Source organism: Mytilus californianus, unplaced genomic scaffold (genome assembly GCF_021869535.1).
Source record: "Mytilus californianus isolate M0D057914Y unplaced genomic scaffold, xbMytCali1.0.p SCAF_75, whole genome shotgun sequence".
Lineage (NCBI taxonomy): Eukaryota > Metazoa > Mollusca > Bivalvia > Mytilida > Mytilidae > Mytilus > Mytilus californianus.
In genome coordinates, this window is record NW_026262729.1 from 426,228 (window position 1) to 442,237 (window position 16,010).

Here is a 16,010-nt window from a genome sequence, read left to right on the forward strand (position 1 = left end):
TTTAGGAGATAAATGGTTTATGACATGAAAATTACATTTAATTGGTAAATATTGTTGACTTATCAGTTACAGTAGCCTATAGTATGGACAACACACCTTTAGACACTTCAATACTTGTGGATCAGTTACAGCCTATAGTATGGACAACACACCTTTAGACGACTACAATACTTGTGGATCAGTTACAGCCTATAGTATGGACACCACACCTTTGACTTGACTACGATACTTGTGGATCAGTTACAGCCTCTAGTATGAACACCACACCTTTGACTTGACTACAATACTTGTGGATCAGTTACAGCCTACAGTATGGACACCACACCTTTATCTTCACTACAATACTTGTGGATCAGTTACAGCCTCTAGTATGGACACCACACCTTTGACTTGACTACAGTACTTGTGGATCAGTTACAGCCTATAGTATGGACACCACACCTTTGACTTGACTACAATACTTGTGGATCAGTTACAGCCTCTAGTATGGACACCACACATTTGACTTGACTACAGTACTTGTGGATCAGTTACAGCCTCTAATATGGAAAACACACCTTTTACTTCACTACAATACTTGTGAATTAGTTACAGCCTATAGTATGGACAACACACCTTTAGACTTGACTACAATACTTGTGGACCTCATCTGTGGTTTTCTTTACTGTGTTTAATAAAACTTTTATTGATAGAATCCTCAGCCATAGGCAACAAAATTGGGGGAACCAGACATGAAATTTCCTCCCTCTCTTTGTATGTCTAATGAAGATAACCTGTTGGGTTTGATTTGTTTATACTTGTCTGTATTTGCAGCATAAATGAGTTTACCATCTATGGAAAACACACATGGAAGCAATTTATAAGAAGAGAGTCATCTGTAAACATGTATGGATCTACATTCTTGCTAGACAATATTTTAATGAAGGTTGATTGTCAGTCTTTTTAGGTTTAACTGCTCTGGATGATAATGTTTAAAAGCTTCCCTATTTTTATGCCCCACCTACGATTGTAGCAGGGGCATTATGATTTCTGGTCTGTGCGTCCATTCATTTGTCAGTCCGTTCGTCCATCCGTCCGTCTGTCCCGCTTCAGGTTAAAGTTTTTGGTCAAGGTAGTTTTTGATGTAGTTGAAGTCCAATCAACTTGAAACTTAGTACACATGTTTCCTATGATATGATTTTTCTAATTTTAATGCCAAATTAGAGTTTTGACCCCAATTTCACGGTCCATTGAACATAGAAAAATGATAGTGCGAGTGGGGCATCCGTGTTCTATGAACACATTCTTTTTTTTATTGTCTTATATTCTATTGGTCCATTTTGGACCCTATGGTTTGAAATAAAAGAATTTAAATTTGTACCAATTAATTTGAATTTTTATGCTCAAAATTCTGATTTCTATAAATAAAAAAGCTGGTTTCCTGATGTGTACTGGTTTAGTACAACATACCTGTGATGATTCCTCTTTAGATGACTAGATTGAGGTTTTAGTGATTCTTTTTAACAAATACTATGTTTTCAGCTGGTGTGTCAAAACAATTTCTTCTTTATTCTCATCATATAAGATATATAAATTAGGTTGCACATGAATTAAAATTAAGTGCAAACAGTTCAAATCTGTTTTTTTTATGAATATTAATTAGGTGTTTTACATACTGTTAAATGGTTCAACTTATGCAGAACGTCTGATTTTTGTGACAAAACACATTAAAATAGTCATGCATCTTTGGTGCACCATTCCTTGTGGTCAACTATCAATCCCATAAAAGGACATTTAAGTTTTATAGAACATGTTGGATTCTGTTTGAAAGTTGATCTTCTTATTGTAGTTTGTAATGATGATCATTTTTGACTTGAGAGGATGGGAGTGGGACAAAATTATAGGGTATAGTTACATTTGTCAAGTGGTTGGTGTCAAGTTTTATCAAACAATACAAAAAGTAACGTACTGTATAGATGTAAAGAGACTACTACGACTTTAATTCTAGTGCTTGAGAAGATGTAGGTAAATTATTTATATGGACGGAGAAGTTGATTGGCTTAAGGATTGTAAGGTACCCAAGAGCATAAGTTAATAAAAAATTACATCTACACTATAGCTAATATACCACCTTCAGTTATTGAAAAGAACCTCATAATGTCTAAAAACTCAGTCTAAACAACGAAGTAGTGTGGGTTTTTCAGACTTCTTTTTGTCTTTTTACCCTTGGTAATGGTATTACTTATTTTTCCTCTGCATTAATATGTTTTTTTATTCCCCCTTGATAGTAACAAACAAAGAGCATCAATAGACAGTAACAACCATGAACTAGATTCCCCATATATGACCAGCACATAAAGTGTGATTTGATTATTATGCCTTGCCATATATGTAATAGATATACACTGTAAGATATAAAGTTACAGACAGTATGTCCCTTTGGAAATAGAACAGAAAATTGGGTTAAAGTATCAATAGTGTGAAATGTTAAGCTGAAATCAATGAGAGATTACTGAAGTTTGGGTACTTAAAAAGTTGAAGTGCTTCTGAGAGAGGAAGTAGGATAACATTCTCAAGTGCCAAGTTTTCATTCACAATCGTTAAAATCACTATGACTTACAATTCATTAATATTCAAGGCATGATATACATATATATTAAATATGAAATATTGTAGATTTGACTGGTTAAATATCTGTAATATCAGTAAAAAATATGTCATCACAATAGTTTTTGGACCAAATTTTACCATTGATAATTTATTTCTTGTACTATCTATATAACCTGTCTATTGTTTTTACTGAAAATAAGTCAACTATGAATAAAATCAATTAAAGTTGAATAAGTTTGATCGATTTAATCATGTTTGAAAATAAGTTAAAAAGGAGTGATATATTTTGAATGGGAATTCCTCGTATTATTGATTATAGAACATCTTCAGCAAATATTTTTCCAATTTCAAGTGTGTAATGGAGGTTTTTAAAGTGTTTTTGTAAGTGTTTAATGAAAGAATAAATTGGAAATATTGGGAATTTCTCTGAATTTCATAGCCTGTAGGCTACCATCCTTACGTCTAGGAGTCCCACAGTGTACTTTGTTTTTAGTTGCAACAGATATAGAATGGGGATCTTTTGTAAATAAAAATTTACATATGGAATATGTAATCAAAATGAAATGTTGGCATGAAGAATTAACTGAATCATAATCTTGACAGATTGAACTCCCATCTTGCTCATAAGTGATAAGTTACTACACAGAGAAAAATGTAGAAAACAAATTACATCAAAAAGCCGAAAAATAATCCTTACATACATTCAAAGCAGATGGCATAAATTATCAACACATATAGAGTAACCTCCCCTTAGTAATTAACTAAATATTAATTAGAAGACCAGAGAAAAAATGTATACATGATGATAGATGATCTTAGTTGATGATTAGAACGAGCCAATTCCTTAATTTGTAGTAGCTTATAAACTATCAATACATGCGAACTGCTTTTTGTGTCAGACTTGTATGTTATATTGGGAGATTCAGCTAATTTTCTCAGTAACTTTAAAGGTTTAAACAGTTAGGCTTTGAAGTTCATATTGCTTATTTTAAAGTAAAAACCTGAAGGGATGTTTTGAGTGATACATGTATTGACTTGGGTGTAGAAATATCTTTACCTGTATTTCTTCATCCAGCAGTTAGACCCATGCTAAAGTGAAGTCTATTTTATCGTAGTAGATATATGATTACATAGCCGTGTTAGGTTGTTATGCCTCATTTTGGTAGAGTCGTGACACCCTGTACATAGAGAAGCTTAGCATAAACAGGGGTTCTGAGATGACATATTGCAATGCTGAAATTTCATTTGTAGCCAAAATACCTTTAAATTGGAAGTCAAAATTCAGTGGGGGAAAGGGGGGGGGGGCAGGGGCAGGGGCCTGGTTGTTCCCCCTTCTATTATGGTCCACTGAAATCTCTGTTCATCCCTGTCTACACACTTTCCAAACCTTCAGATTTGATTTATTATTGACTTTTCTTTTGAAGAACTAATAAGAAATAGAAGATAAAAGGTCATAGATGCTAACTAAAAAAAAATAATTTGAAGATTACGAAAGATAATATGAATAGAGTGCACCCTAAAATAATGATTTTCAATACAACAACTGTTCTCACTAATAATTTTTTATTTTTGTAAAAAGAAACAATTTCAGATAAAAAGGATTTTTTTTGGCACATCAGCTTGTTAAATTTATAATAAGAGGAAGTGGTCTTACAAACAGTTTTTGGGTAGATACTTCTAGACATTAGAAGTTTCCTATTAATCTAAACATAACAGATAAGAAATTTCTTTGACTATTTGTATCACCTGTTTTTATCAGAAATAGAAATGTTCAACAGGTGGATTGCCAGTTTAACCTTCTGATAACATAGCATTCATTTGGGATTAACTATCTGATTAAAATCAGTTTATACAAAAACAGAAAAAGCAAAATAGAACCAGGGATACAGTTTCTTTAATTCAGGCTATTTTGATATAAACAGGATTGCATTAGTAACCAGATCTTAAGTATTGTCAGTCCCTTTGTTCACCTTGTCCTTGAGAGGTCAATGGAGTCATCCTAGTGAGGGGAGTATAGTGACTGGATTGTTATGACTTTGACCTTGGGAGGTTAATGGGGTCATCTTAATGATGGGAGTATAGTGTTTGGATTGTTATGACCTTGACATCAAGAGGTTAAAAGAGTCATCCTAGTGAGGGAGGGTAAAGTGACTGGATTGTTATGACCTTGTCCTTGATAGGTTAATGGAGCCATCCTAATGAGGGGAGTATAGTGACTGCATTGTTATGACCTTGACCTTGAGAGGTTAATGGAGTCATCTTAGTGAAGGGAGTATAGTAACTAGATAGTTATGACCTTGACATCAAGAGGTTAATGGAGTCATCCTAGTGAGGGGAGTAAAATGAATGGATTGTTGTGACCTTGTCCTTGAGAGGTTAATGCAGTCATCTTTATGAGGGGAGTAAAGTGACTGGATTATTGCGACCTTGTCCTTGAGAGGTTAATGGAGTCATCTTTTTGAGGCGAGTTAAGTGAGTGGATTATTGCGACTTTGTCCTCGTGAGGTTAATGGAGTCATTCTTGTGAGGGGAGTAAAGTGACTGGATTATTGTGACCTTGTCCTGGAGAGGTTGATGTAGCCATCCTAGAGAATGGATTATTGGTTATAGTTACAACTGTCCTAGTTTGTTGTCATTTTGTATGATGAGAATCACATTTTACCTGTGTTCTTCAAACGACTATTGTGTCTGGATTTGTTTGAATATTATTTTCAGTTTAATAATTTTCAGAAAAAGTCGGAATTTGAATATTAACTCAGAGCCAATGAAATTCATGTAATGATGACTGTACACATATGCTGATTGTAGAACTTCTGTCAGAAGGATGTCTGTACTACAATCTGTGAAAAACATGGAATAGCTTTGTAGATAGGATCAGCAACAAATTGAAATGTTGCCATGAAGTTTAATCTAATATTAGCATTGGGTGTAAAACTGTTTTCAAATATTTTTCTTGTCAAAATAACAATCACTTAATTCAAAGAAAAGTTATCAAAGTTTCAAAAATCTGATAGTAAAAGACCACAACCCTAAATTTAAGTGTTTTAGGTGGATAAGAGGAGTCATGATGTATTAAAACAATATTCATCTTTTTCATTTAGCAGTTTACCCTCTCAAGCTGACTGGGTTTCACACCCTAGGAGTTCCTGTATTCAAAGACCTTCTTTCTTACATATTCTTTTGTCCAAAAATGATAATAGGATTATTAACCTATTGGTGAATGCCAAAAATACACCAAGTGGCAAATTATTCCAATTAGGATTTAAAATTTTTAGGATAATCGACTTTTCCCCAAAAATAATTGAAAATAAAGATTAATTACAAAGAAAAAGAAAGGACATAATGGGAAAAAGGAAAATTCTGGACATAATAGATTAAGAAAAGAAAAATACAGAATACAACATTACTAAAGTAAAAGAAACATCGGAAGAAGCTACAATCCAATGATCAAATACATTGAAGGGTCAATCACTACTTAATTTGATATGAAATCTTTTTGTTTTTGTTTCCTTGCTCAAGATTAAAAAAAAGTAACAAATAAATATCTTATTTCAGGTCAGGTGATATCATATCACCATGACGACAGAGAAGAGCCTCCTTGAGTTTATGGAGGAGGCGGAGTTGGACCATTACTACCAAGCCCTGAAGGACCAACTGAAGATAAATGCCATTCACCAATTAAAGTATGTGGAGGAAGAAGACTTAAATGACATAGGCATGACAAAACCAGAGATGAGACGACTGAAGAAAATGTACAAGAAAGAATTTCCTGCTGGTGCTCTGGGAAAGTTAAAAAAGGTGAGCAGAAAAATGGAAAGAAAAGTTTCTGTAACTACTTGCATGTATGTTTCTTTGAGGAAAATAGGTTCATTCATGAAATGGGTTCTCTTGGTACTCTGGCTTCCCCAATCAATAAAAACTAGCAGCCACAATGTAGCCGAGTGTGCTGAAAGTGGTGTTAAACATCAATCAATCAATCAAAATCAATCAAGAAAGAGGTGTAATATAACGAAATCAAACTATCAATCAAGAAAGAGGTGTAATATAACGAAAAACTTTGAAACAAGAAATCTAGGTCCAATGACCCCACATTCAACTTGTTATGCCCCAATAATAGGTTAGACCACCCCATATTAGTGTATTCATGGATTAAGTTTCCTAGTACAGCACATGGGTTTCAAATCAAATTACATTTAACCTCAATGTTAACCAAATGTTTAGCTATTATCACAGTACAACAAAATGCAGGTGTCCTCTTTTTTTTTATAATTTTATAATTACATATTTTGTATTTTTCACATCTGGGATTTATTATCATATTTATGGATGATGATGATGCAAGTTGATATATGAATAAAAGGAGATATGGTGTATGACATCAATGAGACAGCAACCCAGCTGTTTAAATAATCAAACACTTAGGGGTCAAGCACTAAATCTCTAAAAGTCTTGAATGAATTTAACAGAGACTATTAAAAGATATGCCATTAAAGTCAAATTCCATAACAGTAAAATACTTTTAAATTTGACTGAAGACAAACAGTTATGAGGTGCCATGAATAGGTGGCAAGGTTAAACTAGTTTTTGTAACACTCAAACCTGCTCCTGTTTGAATGGTTTTACACTTGTCATTTTTGGGGCCCTTTATAGCTTGCTGTTCAGTATGAGCCAAGGCTCCGTGTTGAAGGCGTACTTTGACCTATAATGGTTTACTTTTACAAATTGTGACTTGGATGGAGAGTTGTCTCATTGGCACTCATACCACATCTTCTTACATCTAGTACATAGAAGAATGTACAATACAAATCTGTTCAGTAAAACATCCTTTTACCTATGATACAATTTAATAGACAATATAAACATAGGTAAAAGTAAAACAATAAACAATGTCATGGTCATGTATCAAATATGCTCCCAGTTACTGAAAGCAAGCTCAGGCTATTAAAATAACCTGACATCTACACATCAAATTACCTAAATGTATCAGCAAAAACTAAAAGGACTTACAAATGGACTCACTGACCAAATTAGCTCAAGTTAATTAATCTAATATCTATACACCAAATTAACTTGTTTATCAGGAAACATTACAAGGATATACAAATAGACACACAGACCAAAACACTTTGGGCTCATTGCTATCACAAATATAGCATATTCACAGAAAACTTGTTCAGATGATTGTTCATGGCCAAGTGGTCAAGTGGTCTAAGTAGTTAGTCTACAGTAATCACTAGCCTGTAAACATTGAAGGTTATGAGTTTGAACCCTGCTTCTGGCAAGGTGTGTTTGACTCTGACCCTTAGGATTGTCAGTTTTCCTTAGCAGAAGGTTGGTGGTTCTCTCCAGGTATTCTGGCTTGCTCTACCTAAATAGTGTCCACCATGATAGTTGCAATGGGAAGATGTACAAATATAGCAGTGCTGACATCCAGCTGTTATTTATAGTCTCCTAGAAATTTATTACTAGTATATATAAAAAAAAAGATTAAGTGCTGAACAAAATAAAAACACATGATATCTGACAATAAGTGAAACTGTATGACAGTGAATCATAAGATAAACGAATGTCATTTTCTAGCCATTATGTTAATTGATAATACCATTAGGGTATAATTAGTTCTGATTGCTGTAAAGTGGACATATCTGTTGGTAATCAAATTTCATCAGACTTGTATATATTATTCATACATTCTATGTACTTTGATGTCTTTTGTCTGAAATAAGACTTCAGCCAGACATTACAAATCCAGCATGTCTTTTGTTGAAAATGGGAAAAAAAATAAGCTTTTATCTTTTATAACTTTTTCTTTCATGTCTGAAGTTTATCAGATTTGCATTGGAAAACCTGGATTGAAAATTACAGACAATCTCACATCTTTGTCCTTCAGTCTTTATGGATGCTTGTCTCATTGCAAATTCTTATTTTATATTTATTATAAATGAATTATATCAATATTTAATTTGATCTCCATCTATGCTATTGTTGGAAACAACTAATCTTCAAAGAGTTCTTGCATAACTTGTTTTGGTTGGACATTAAAAGTCATATAAAAACTGCCATTGAATCACATGGTTCATAGCAAGTGATAATGTAGTCAGTAGTGAAAGAATGAAAGAGTATTGGCTTATTGCCAAGCAGTTGTCTTGTCACTGTTGCTATGAAAACATAGACAATGTCATAATAGTTACATGTTAAGTTTTCACTTTAGAATATAGCCATTTGTTTAGGTATCCCAAGTCCATGTATGGAGTGTAGGTGTCTGATCCAAAGCAAAGATATAAATTATAAATATTATTGGAGTGCTTATTGAGTTCAAGCTATGGAAATAAACTGTCCTTTCATAGATAATAGGACTAGAAGAATTATAACCCCACTCTACCAATCACCTTATCCATTAGCCAGTCCGAAATGTTTTCATCACACTTTTCTCAGAAACTACAGAACAGAATGACTTCATATGTAGTCACCAGCTTGATTGAAGAAATGTAATATGTTAACACTTTTCAAAATCAATCAGATACCTACTTCCTGTTTGCTGATACTTTGAATTATTAAGGTCTTTCCACTCCGTTAGGAAAGACCTTATTGTTTTTCTAATGTTTTTAAGGTCTTTCCACTCCGTTAGGAAAGACCTTATTGTTTTTCTAATGTTTTTTTTTTTTCTTTTTTTTTTTTTTTTTCTTTTTCTTTTTTTTTTTTTTTTTTTTTTTTCTTTTTTTTCTTCCAACATTTTTTTGGGAATGCCCTCCCCCCGTTTCTGTTAAAGTTATCAAGACCAAATATGGACCATCGATAGACATCATCATGAAGTATTACCACATGACCCTGTTAAGGATTTCATCATCCCCTGTAGAAGTTATCCCCCTTTTATTGGATTTTTTCAACATGGCCCCCCTTCGTTGTTTTTGAAGATATCATGACCTTATTTTGACAATAGGTTGATATCATCATGATGTACTACCATATGAGGCTGCATAGGATTTCATCATCCCCTATGCGAGTTATATCCCCTTGAAGCGATTTCTTTCCTTTGCATTTTTCTCAAAAAGTATTAGAGATAGAATCGATTTGAAAACGGCAACATATACAGGAACTGATGGCAATGTTAATGAACATATAAAATAATTTTGTTATTGACCCTTATAAGGAGTTATTTCTCTTAAAAAAATATACACAATTTTTGAAAAATTGTATTTCGAGAACCGTAAGTCGTAGAGACTTGGGACCTACACCAATAATCTTAAGTTCATGTGACCTTCAATTTGCACCCAAGGTCAAAGGTCACAGAGTGCAAAAAAAATTTACGCTGCAATTTCAAGCTTGCATATTAAGAAAACGATAAGAGTTTGCTGCATACATACTGTGTATAAAATGTTCCTCTCGACGAGCTCTACATTTTATACATTAAGCTCAAAAATGTCCGACCGTCTGTTCAAAAGTTACATTAACATAATTCTTAAAACTATAGTAACATATGTATATCTTTTAAAAGGTAACAGATATCAACCTACTATAAACTGCAAAGATGATCAGTAATTCAAGGCCTTCAATTTGAGGTCAATGTCAGGTCATGATGAAATTTAACCTTGACCTTCAGAGTGTACTATGACCTTGACCTTGTGACATTTGAAAGGTCAAGTGGTCTTGAGTTGAATGGTGGTAGTCCCATGTCTCTACGACGTCCGGTTCTCAAGTTTGATATTGCATCATATATTTGATAATTCATTGTGACCTTGATGAACTTTGGAATTGTCCAATTTTTTTTCTAAAATGTTGTCCTTTTACTGTAGATCATTTTTCTTTTAACAAATTTGAGATACCTGTTGTCGTTTAAGAGATAATGCACTTTGAAATTTTGCGAGGGGAGGCATGTATTTCTGAATCAACAACAGGTAACCACCTGAAATTATAAGAAATTGAAGAGTTTAACATGGTTATATGTTTGACCAAATACCAAAAACATTCAATGAAAAAAAAAACCAAAAAATCAATTTGAAATTTTCATGTTTTGCATTGACTTTGTAAGTTTCATAAGTTCTATTTATATAATTGATATTGCATCATTTTTGGCACTTTGCCAAATGGGGTCATTTGATATATCAAATTGAAGGTCTTAACGAGCTCTACTCAAAAATGAAAATGTAAAACCCCCTTTTCATCCCAGGGGGAAGGGTGGGGTCATTTAGTGCAAAAAATTAAAACTTCTCAGATGGTTAGGTTGTCGCATATCAAATGAAAGTCCATAAAGCGTACATTTCAAATATCAAATTGACGTCCCCAAAAAATGGGTTGGTTGGGGTCATTGAGTGCAAAAAATATAATTTTCTTTTAAGGTAAGGTTGTTGTATTTCAAATGAAAGGTCGTAACGTGTACATTTCAAATATCAGATTCCTGTCCTCAAAAAATAAGTTGGATGGGGTTATTAAGTGCAGAAATCAAACTTTCTAGAACATGGCGTTGTTGCATATCAAATGAAAGATAATCAAGTCTACATTACATATATCATACTTTCGATATCAAAAATGTAGGCGGATGGGGTCATTAAGTGTAAAAGTGAAAATTTTTAGAAGGTATGCTTGTCGTATATCAAATGAAAGGTCTTAAAGAGTACATTACAAAAACATCCCTTTTGCAGGAAAGACCTTTCAATTGTTTTTCTAACAATTGAGATACTAGTTTTTAAGGTCTTTCCACTCCGTTAGGAAAGACCTTATTGTTTTTCTAATGTTTTTTTTTTTTCTTTTTCTTTTTTTTTTTTTTTTTTTTTTTCTTTTTTTTCTTCCAACATTTTTTTGGGAATGCCCTCCCCCCGTTTCTGTTCAAGTTATCAAGACCAAATATGGACCATCGATAGACATCATCATGAAGTATTACCACATGACCCTGTTAAGGATTTCATCATCCCCTGTAGAAGTTATCCCCCTTTTATTGGATTTTTTCAACATGGCCCCCCTTCGTTGTTTTTGAAGATATCATGACCTTATTTTGACAATAGGTTGATCTCATCATGATGTACTACTATATGTGACTGCATAGGATTTCATCATCCCCTATGCGAGTTATATCCCCTTGAAGCGATTTCTTTCCTTTGCATTTTTCTCAAAAAGTATTAGAGATAGAATCGATTTGAAAACGGCAACATATACAGGAACTGATGGCAATGTTAATGAACATATAAAATAATTTTGTTATTGACCCTTATAAGGAGTTATTTCTCTTAAAAAAATATACACAATTTTTGAAAAATTGTATTTCGAGAACCCTAAGTCGTAGAGACTTGGGACCTACACCAATAATCTTAAGTTCATGTGACCTTCAATTTGCACCCAAGGTCAAAGGTCACAGAGTGCAAAAAAACTTTACGCTGCAATTTCAAGCTTGCATATTAAGAAAACCATAAGAGTTTGCTGCATACATACTGTGTATAAAATGTTCCTCTCGACGAGCTCTACATTTTATACATTAAGCTCAAAAATGTCCGACTGTCTGTTCAAAAGTTACATTAACATAATTCTTAAAACTATAGTAACATATGTATATCTTTTAAAAGGTAACAGATATCAACCTACTATAAACTGCAAAGATGATCAGAAATTCAAGGCCTTCAATTTGAGGTCAATGTCAGGTCATGATGAAATTTAACCTTGACCTTCAGAGTGTACTATGACCTTGACCTTGTGACATTTGAAAGGTCAAGTGGTCTTGAGTTGAATGGTGGTAGTCCCATGTCTCTACGACTTACGGTTCTCAAGTTTGATATTGCATCATATATTTGATAATTCATTGTGACCTTGATGAACTTTGGAAATGTCCAATTTTTTTTCTAAAATGTTGTCCTTTTACTGTAGATCATTTTTCTTTTAACAAATTTGAGATACCTGTTGTCGTTTAAGAGATAATGCACTTTGAAATTTTGCGAGCGGAGGCATGTATTTCTGAATCAACAACAGGTAACCACCTGAAATTATAAGAAATTGAAGAGTTTAACATGGTTATATGTTTGACCAAATACCAAAAACATTCAATGAAAAAAAAAACCAAAAAATCAATTTGAAATTTTCATGTTTTGCATTGACTTTGTAAGTTTCATAAGTTCTATTTATATAATTGATATTGCATCATTTATGGCACTTTGCCAAATGGGGTCATTTGATATATCAAATTGAAGGTCTTAACGAGCTCTACTCAAAAATGAAAATGTAAAACCCCCTTTTCATCCCAGGGGGAAGGGTGGGGTCATTTAGTGCAAAAAATTAAAACTTCTCAGATGGTTAGGTTGTCGCATATCAAATGAAAGTCCATAAAGCGTACATTTCAAATATCAAATTGACGTCCCCAAAAAATGGGTTGGTTGGGGTCATTGAGTGCAAAAAAAATAAATTTTCTTTTCAGATAAGGTTGTTGTATATCAAATGAAAGGTCTTACCGTGTACATTTCAAATATCAGATTCCCGTCCTCAAAACATTAGTTGGATGGGGTTATTAAGTGCAAAAATCAAACTTTCTAGAACATGGCGTTGTCGCATATCAAATGAAAGATAATCAAGTCTAGATTACATATATCATACTTCCGATATCAAAAATGTAGGCGGATGGGGTCATTAAGTGTAAAAAGTGAAAATTTTCAGAAAGTATGCTTGTCGTATATCAAATGAAAGCTCTTAAAGAGTACATTACAAAAACATCACTTTTGCAGGAAAGACCTTTCAATTGTTTTACAAACAATTGAGATACTAGTTTCTTTTTCTTTTTCTTTTTCTTTTTTTTTTTTTTCTTTTTTTTCTTCCAACATTTTTTTGACATGCCCTACCCTCGTTTCTATTAAAGTTAACAAGACCAAATTTGAACCACCGATAGACCTCATCATGAAGTATTACCAGATGACCCTGTTTAGGATTTTATCATCTCCTTTGGAAGTTATCTCCCTTTTATTGGGTTTTTTCAACATGGTCCCCCCTCGTTGTTTTTAAAGATATCATGATTTTATTTGTACTAAAGGAAGATCTCATCATGATGTATTACCATATGAGGCTGCTTAGGATTTCATCAACTCCTTTGAGAGTTGCAACCCCTTGAAGCAATTTCTTTTATTTGCATTTTTCTTAAAAAGTATAAGAGATAGAATCGAATTGAAAATTGCAGCATCTACAAGAACAAATGGCAATGTTAATAAACATAAACAATTAGTATGTTATTAACCCTTATACGGAGTTATTTCCCTTGAAAATTTTTACTCAATTTTTTAAAAATTGTATTTCGAGAACCGGAAGTCGTAGAGACTTGGGACCTTCACCAATAATCTTTATTTCATGTGACCTTTAACTTCCACCCAAGGTCAAATGTCACTGAGTGCAATAAAAATTTACACTGCAATTTCAAGCTTACATATTAAGAAAACAATAAGAGTTTGCTGCATACATACTGTGTATAAAATGTTCCTCTCGACGAGCTCTACATTTTATTCATTAAGCTCAAAACTGTCCGACCGTCTGTTCACAAGTTACGACGAGATAATTCTTAAAAGTACAGTACTGTGTGTATATCTTTTTAAAGGTAACAGATATCAACCTACTATAAATTGCAAAAATGATCAGTATTTTAAAACCTGCAATTTGAGGTCAATGTCAGGTCATGATGAAATTTTACCTTGACCTTCAAAGTGTACTATGACCTTGATCTCGTGATATTTGAAAGGTCAAGTAGTCCTGCGTTGAATGGTGGTAGTCTTATGTCTCTACGACTTCCGGTTCTCAAGTTTGGTATTGTATCATATATTTGATGATTCCTTGTGACCTTGATGAACTTTGGAATTGTCCCAAATTTTTATACAATGTTGCCCATCAACTGCAGATGATTTATCATTTAACAGACTTGAGATATCTATTGTCGTTTAAGAGATAATGCAGTTTGAAATTCTGCGAGCGGAGGCATGTATTTCTGAATAAACAACAGGTAACCACCTGAAATTTTCAGAAAGTGAAGAGTTTTACATGGTTATATGTTTGACAAATTACCAAAAACATTCAACGAAAAAAAACCCCAAAAAATCAATTTGAAATTTTCATGTTTTGCATTCACTTTGTGAGTTTCATAAGTTCTATTTATACAATTGATATTGCATCATTTTTGGCAATTTGCCAAATGGGGTCATTTGATATATCAAATTGAAGGTCTTAATAAGCTCTACTCAAAAATGAAAATTCTAAACCCCTTTTTCATTCCAGTGATAAGGGTAGGGTCATTTAGTGCAAAAAATTCAAACTTCTCAGATGGTTAGGTTGTCGCATATCAAATGAAAGTCCATGAAGCGTACATTTCAAATATCAAATTGACGTCCCCAAAAAATGAGTTGGGTGGGGTCATTGAGTGCAAAAAATAAAATTTTCTTTTAAGGTAAGGTTGTTGTATATCAAATGAAAGGTCGTAACGTGTACATTTCAAATATCAGATTCCTGTCCTCAAAAAATGAGTTGGATGGGGTTATTAAGTGCTAAAATCAAACTTTCTAGAACATGGCCTTGTCGCATATCAAATGAAAGAGCATCAAGTCTACATTACATATATCATACATCCGATCTAGAAAATTAAGGCGGATGGGGTCATTAGGTGTAAAATGCGAAAAGTTTCAGAAGGTATGCTTGTCGTATATCAAATGAAAGGTCGTACAAAGTACATTACGAAAACATCACTTTAACAGGAAAGACCTTTCAATTGTTTTACAAACAATTGAGATACTAGTTCAATATGTTATTCTTCATATCTGGTCCACTACTAAGTAGTGATGAGTTGTAATGTGTCTGCTTTTTGACGTACTTCCTATTTTCTGATGCTTTGAATTAAGATTTGAGGTATGATTAGCACACAAAGCCTGTATTCTTGTTAATACAGTATGAACATCTTGAATAACCTTGAAGAGGCAGAGTTCCAAATATTATTATTCAAACAGATTGAAACTTTTGAATTGTTGTGCACATATGTTGTGTGTCAGTTTTCAAACATAAGGGAATTGATTTTCTTGAACTAATCTAGTTTAGTTTAAGTTACTGATGTATAATTATTTAAAGTCTGTGAGGCAGACTCCTATTAAGCAAATACATAAATATTTGTTTTTATTATAAATCTTCAGAGACAGTTCTATTTAAGATTTAATCACACAAATTATTGACATTGCTTGAAAATAGGACTTGTAAATTATACATTCAGTCTAAAAATATTATGATATTAAATTTATTGATATAATTTGGTCCAAAAATATAAAATCTTTAATCTGTGAGCTTTTTTATTTGAATTGAGTGATTGTTATAAGAAGGAGTTCATAATCTCAAAAGTCGAAAGCTGTTTTAAGTTTTTTTTCAAGGTACTAGTTGTTTTCTGAATTTTGAATATACATGAACTATGTTTTGGTATTATAAAAGTG

General features: G+C 33.0%; 1 protein-coding gene across 23 annotated transcripts in view; it reads left to right on the forward strand.

The window, feature by feature from the left end:
• The window catches only part of LOC127710370 (activated Cdc42 kinase-like), a 136,599-nt gene that overhangs the window by 81,534 nt on the left and 39,055 nt on the right, over positions 1-16,010 (forward strand). For all 23 annotated transcript variants that reach the window (XM_052216167.1, XM_052216160.1, XM_052216159.1 and 20 more), the window contains one exon: positions 6,145-6,387. In XM_052216167.1, coding sequence (XP_052072127.1) covers positions 6,166-6,387 — 222 coding nt within the window. In that variant the 5' untranslated portion in view covers positions 6,145-6,165. The remainder of the gene's footprint in view (positions 1-6,144; positions 6,388-16,010) is intronic.